Raw genomic sequence first — 6,034 nt, 5'->3', positions numbered from 1 at the left:
TGTTTTACAAAAAAGGGAGAAGAAGAGGAACTAACAGCCTACACGGACAGTGACTAGAAGACAGGAAGAGCACCTCATGGTATGTTTTTAAAACGAGTTCAGGGGCAGTGTCGTGGTCTTCAAGGAAGCTGCCAGTAGTGACTTTATCCACCACCGAAGCCGAGTTTATTACAGTAGCCTCTTGTGCTTGTCTAGCAGTATGGCTAAGCAGAATTTTGGAAAAGCTAAGTCATATTCAAAGTAAGTCTACTATTGTTTACTGAGATAACAATTTAGCAATTAAGCTGTCAAAAAATCCAGTGATGCATGGGCGCAGCAAACACATAGACGTTCGCTTTCATTTTCTCCTTGAGCTGACCAAAGCAGGCACTGTAGAGATGGTTCATTGTGGTACACAAGATCAAGTAGCAAATGTGATGACTAAGGCATTAAAACTAGATGCATTTTTGAAGCTGCGTGGATTGTTGGGAGTATGTCCAGAACCAGATATAAACTAATTGCTAAATTACTGCTTTGTTAATAATCCCTACTGTTTAGGGAGTGTTTGTTTTTATTGACCTATTCTTTAGCCAGTAACCACGTCCTTAGAGTCTGTTTGAAGTGGGTTGCTTTTACTTTTGTTTTCAAGTTTCTTCTAAAGCTATTTAGTAGCCAACTCAGTTGTTTCAATTCTATTAGATAACCTCTCCCAAAACTTGCTTATTCTCTGTTTCCAACAAGCATTGACTTGGTTTTGGGCTAAATGATTAACTAATTAACATTTATTTAATTAAAGACAATAGGTTGGGTCTTTGAGTTGGGTGACCCAATTAATTTCAGATTATTACAACTTTCGAATTTAGACATTTCCTTTACATTTGAATTGCAACTGTTCGAACAACCTGGTATATTCGATGTCTATTTAAGTAACAAGTTTGCATTGTGTACATCACATCAATTCGTATATAACATCGTACATACATACATACATACATTCCTGTATTGCCTAAGATAAACGCACAAATGTTAGCCAAACGTTGGTTTAGATAGTTGTATCATAAGAACAAAGTTCGGACCTAAAGACTTTCATTGTGCAATTATTTGATACGCAAACTGTAGCGCCATGCATCATATAAATTATTTGTTTTAAATTCTGAAATTCTGAAATTCTGAAAATACATTTTAACAAAATAACGGAAGCAAATCCAAGCTGGATATACGACGCATCCATTCCCATAACCCACCCACAACACGCACTCAATATTCCCACCAGTGATTTCCGCATCACGCTCTAAAATAAAGTAACCCCACTTATTATGATTGATTGATTCCAATTTTTAACGCTATTTTCTCTCTCTCTCTCTCTCTCTCTCTCTCTCTCTCTCTCTCTCTCTCTCTCTCTTTCCGTTCATCTCCCAAACCACAACAAACAAATAATCCTCTTATTTATGACACAGCTCACCAATGACCAAAAGCCCCAACAATATCCGAAGCACCAAAACCTAACCAAACCAATGTGCTTGCTTTGTGTGTGTGCTTCGTAAAGACTTAAAAACCAAAATATATAACTTAAAAAAAATAAACCCAGCCCAACCCAATCCAACTTTGTTTTGGAATTTGGAATATACCCTTTACTTTTTCCAGTTGTCCAAAGAAAATTCAACGCATGTCTAATTTAATTGGGCAGTGAAAGAAGGAATCAACGAATTCCCCCACAATCCCAGAAAACTTTTTCTCGGAAAATTTTGATACTTTTCCCGGAAGGTTAGATTGGTTTTGCCATGTTTGGTTCTGTTTTGTTTTATTTTTATTCTTAAGACTTATTGACGACCTTTGGATTGAATTAGTTGATCCAAAGGCCAAAAGTGGATTCGCAAGCAATTCGCATCGTACCGTAGAAAATTCGTGTGATTTAATTGTTTTGTAAAATAAAAATACGCCACAAAAAAGAAGTAAAGACAACCCCCAGACCAGAGCTCCAGAGCAACATCTTCCTCCAGCCTCCTCCGTGCATCCTCTTCGCTCGTTCTCTCAGGTATGTCTTCTTCTCTTTCTTCGGTGAGATCTGATTGCCTCTCTGTTTAATCGGGCTTCTGCCTAATTCTTTGATTTTCTTCTTATCTTCTCTGACTTTTCGCATAAACTTCTATTATTTTCCCTCTCATCAATCTATTGTTTGTTTTAAATTTCTCTGAATGCAGGATTAGGGTTTTAATCCTTTTGTTGTTCTAAATTAGGGGTTTGTTCTAATTTAGGCGTTTTCTCAATAATTTAATTATGTTTAAACATTGTTCAAGGTCACTGATGGATTGTTTAGAGTATTGTTTATTTGTGTGTTGCCATAATTTTTTTTAAAAAGAATTTGGAAGGTTTTAGGATTTGTCATATTGTTCTCTATTAATTGGATGATTTATTCTTTTGGCTTGCTCATTAGTTCAGTAAGCTTTTTTTTTTTGGGCTGCCTGCCTGCACCTTTTTCTATAGCACTACATGAACTAGGATCCTCTGTAAAAATGGATTTTCTGGTTTATGAATTTATCTCATTCTGGGGCTAAAATCTAGTCTTGTTTGTTTTTTCTTTTTTTTTTTCAGCAGTTTGTGAACGAGGTAAAGTGTAAGAACTTTGGATTGAACATTGCTCGGCAGGATTTGAAAGAGGGAAGAATATGGAGTTTTTCAGCCAGTGTTTAGGGTTCTTATAGAATATACCCATCACTTCTCCGATTGTCCAACAAATTCAACGGATATCTAATTAGTTGGGCAGTGAAGAAAAGAATCAAGGAATTCCCCGCAACCCCAGAAATCCAATTCAGTTTTCTCTGATATTTGCTTTGAAAACTTGATATTTTTCTGAGTCTTTCTGCCTGGGAATTCCTTTTTGGAGCTTGGACTGGTGAATCTGCAACTCTGAGACAGATCTGTGCCTTTCTATACTTTGTTGAGGAGGCTTGGGCTTTTATAACTGCATTCATGATCCGGTGATGCAATCTCAGAATCTGAGAACAATCCATCATCGGAACGACAGCGTTTGTATTTGACTGCAAGGTGGACGCCATGGACCATGACGACTTGCGGACCATCTTAGAAACCTCGGGAGTGGATGTGTGGACGTTCATTGACACCGCCATTGTGGTAGCTTCGGTTGATTATGGCACCGAGCTCAAGCACCGGAGGGATGGCATTGTCGAGCGCCTCTACGCCACAACTTGCATGCCACCTCGGTGCCCGAACTGTGATACTGATGGGCCCAATGGGAACCAACCCAAAGGAGTTTCACCGTACACGCCGCAGTTCGTTGATAGAGATGACGATGAGGAGGAGGACAAGGAGGGGTTGGATCCATACGGAGGGTTGTTCGATGATGAGCAGAAGAACATTCTAGAAATCAAGAAGCAGCTTGAGGATCCACATCAGGTGAATTTCTTTTTCTGTCAATCTTCAATTCAGTTCCTTTTTTGGTTACTTTGTGTCTTGTTTTTTTCTTTTCTTTTATATTGATGTTTGTGCAACTTTGTTCGTGTCAGTCTGAGGATTCTTTGGTTGAGTTGCTTCAAAGTCTAGCAGATATGGAAATATCATTCCAAGAACTCAAGGTAATTATGAGGCTCTTATATTTGTTTTCACAAACAGGAACAAACTTCTTGCACCAACGATCTCTTGATTTGTGGTATTATCTTTTTCCTCTTCTGATGTTGGAAGAGGTTCCAGTTTCAAATCCCCCTCCTCAGTTAATAAAGAGAAAACAAACTTCCATCAAATTTGTGATTTTTTAGTTGTTGTTTGGCATTTCCAGGAGGCCGATATTGGAAGGCATGTGAGTCAATTGCGGAAGCAGCATCCAAGTGATGTTGTTAGGAGATTGGCAAAGCAAGTTGTCAGGTATGAACATGTTTCATTGCTGTTGACTTCTTGGTTGTGGAATTCTTGACTTGGACAGTGAGAAAAAAAGAAGATTCTGTTTCATTTGGTGGTTGTTTTGCAGGAAATGGAAAGGTATTGTGGATGAATGGGTGAAGTTACATGGAGAACTGCCGTCTTCTTCGGCCATGGGTAAAATTAAGATCCTTATTCTTTCCTAATTAATTTAATTTCTCCTCGTGGAAAAAATTAAAATGATGTTCAGAAATGGGAATCATACCCTACTGACTCTGAATGCGAACGTATGTTATTGGCAGTTGATGAAGATTCGCCCCAGCAGAAAATTCCCCAAAATGGTCTTCACCAGGTCAAAGAAATCTTTGTTTATGGTAAAGTTGTGGAAAATTCTGTCTTTTATTCTTGCTTTCTAATATTCTGTTCTTTCTGTTTTTCAGGTTCCTGATTTTGCGTACTCTCCAAATCCTCACAGTAAGTATAGAATCAGATTCCAGACTTCCATTTCAGCTTATCTGAAAATTTACTCGTTTAGAGTTTAATTTATGTGGGCCTGTTTATTGTTTATAATTTGATGTTATTATTATTGTTCACACAGATGGGAGTTCTGGATCAGATAAGAACAATTCAGAACCAGAACGCAAGCCAAAGGCAGTTCCTAGGAGAGAAGCTCCACCAAAACCAGCACAATCAACCCCTATGTCTGCTTCTGCTGCTCAAAATGTACGGATACCAAATTCTATGTTTGGTTGCTGAAAATTGGAGGGAGATAATATAAATTTTGAAGCTTATGCTTCCAAAATATAAGAAACTGAACTCAACTAAGCCAATTAATTCTGTTTATAGCTTAGTTGAGTGCAAGTGTAAGTTATCTCAGTGCTGCATCACAATGTGAATTCGTAAAACTGTAAGTCGAAGTAAATTATTTCCACTGAATTCTTCTTTGTAACTTAATTGGTTTCGCAGAGACAGAGAGAACAGAAGGAAAGCAATTTTGACAATGATAGATTGGCTTCTGCAAGAAAACGACTTCAGGCGAATTACAAAGAAGCTGAAAATGGTTTGCTTCATAACTTTCAACTTCTTGGTTTATTGTTTAGCTTTTGTTGATTAAACTGGGCTTTGTGCTGATTGGAATGTGCTTGTGCTGTTTTTTGTGAAGCCAAAAAGCAGAGAACAATTCAAGTAATGGACATCCATGACATACCAAAACCAAAGAATTCTTTCATTGCAAAGAACAAAGGTGGAGGAGGAAGTGGTTCTCATCAAGGCAGGCATTGGTGATTGCCCAAAAATGGGCAGGGCCTCACAGAATCACAGAACCACATGTATAATACAAAAGGCTTATGAGATTATGGGGTGTCACCTTTATAATACAATTTTTTTCTTTTATTAAGCAAAACAGGTAAATGACAATTTTTCTATTATTTCTTTTGCTTAATAAGTAACATAAAATTTTCTCAATTTTGTGCAAGTCTCAACTGTCTTCTTATATTTCTTTTATTTTGGGTTTGGAGAAGACAACGGTGCCAATCAGTGCTCGTTTTGTAAGAGCGTTTCGAGGGTCAAAAGGTTTGAGAGATGTGCCATGGGGCCATTGAGGGATAGGGGGTAGGGGGTTGGGAGTTGGCTGGCAAGCTTTGTATGGAGTTGGTGGAAAGGAGGATGGTGCAGCTTTCTTGGACTTGCCCTAGTGATAATTATTATAGTTTATTTTATTGTTGGTGGAGCTTTGAAAGAAGTGAAGTCAAAGATAAGCTTCTTGTTCCTTTAAGAACTCATCAATCAAACTTGTCTTTTTATACTTACATCCAATAGCAACAGCATTTATAATCATAATCATGCCATTTATTTTTAAATTAAAATTTAATTAAAAATACATAAAAGTTATTTTAAGAGTTTTTTTTAAAATTTGAACTCTAATTATACTTTCTAGTTTAGAGAATCATAAGTATTATAATTATTTTTAAATTTAATATAATTAGTCTATTTTTATAAAAAAAGATAAGATAAAAAAATAGTTAGCATGAATTAAAAGTTTAAAATATACATAAAATAAAACATCATTAAGGTACTGTTTGTGATTGCTTTTTTTTTAATGGCAAAAAAGATGCTTAACTTTAAAGTTAAGCAGTTTAAGGTGTTCGGTAAAAAATAAATATCCTGATTATTTTAAAAACAG

At 36.7% G+C, this 6,034-nt stretch overlaps 1 protein-coding gene across 3 annotated transcripts; it reads left to right on the top strand.

The window, feature by feature from the left end:
* On the top strand, nt 1,486-5,656 carry LOC18773750 (probable mediator of RNA polymerase II transcription subunit 26c). Of its 3 annotated transcripts, XR_002272140.1 has the most exons (11): nt 1,486-2,014; nt 2,572-3,393; nt 3,504-3,572; nt 3,773-3,858; nt 3,962-4,029; nt 4,155-4,204; nt 4,293-4,326; nt 4,451-4,575; nt 4,819-4,912; nt 5,015-5,257; nt 5,373-5,656. XR_002272140.1 is itself a non-coding variant. In XM_020566457.1 (10 exons), exons 2-10 carry the CDS (start codon nt 3,034-3,036, stop codon nt 5,134-5,136), a joined length of 1,008 nt encoding a protein of 335 aa, XP_020422046.1. In that variant the 5' UTR covers nt 1,486-2,014; nt 2,575-3,033; the 3' UTR covers nt 5,137-5,352. The 3 variants fall into 3 exon arrangements, 2 of the variants coding, with proteins under 2 accessions (XP_020422046.1, XP_007205514.1); XM_020566457.1 differs by lacking the exon at nt 5,373-5,656 and having other exon boundaries at nt 2,575-3,393; nt 5,015-5,352; XM_007205452.2 differs by lacking the exon at nt 5,373-5,656 and having other exon boundaries at nt 5,015-5,352.

This window comes from Prunus persica, chromosome G6 (assembly GCF_000346465.2).
Source record: "Prunus persica cultivar Lovell chromosome G6, Prunus_persica_NCBIv2, whole genome shotgun sequence".
NCBI lineage: Eukaryota > Viridiplantae > Streptophyta > Magnoliopsida > Rosales > Rosaceae > Prunus > Prunus persica.
Note: the sequence above shows the minus strand (reverse complement) of the source record. Positions and strands in the feature narration are given on the sequence as shown.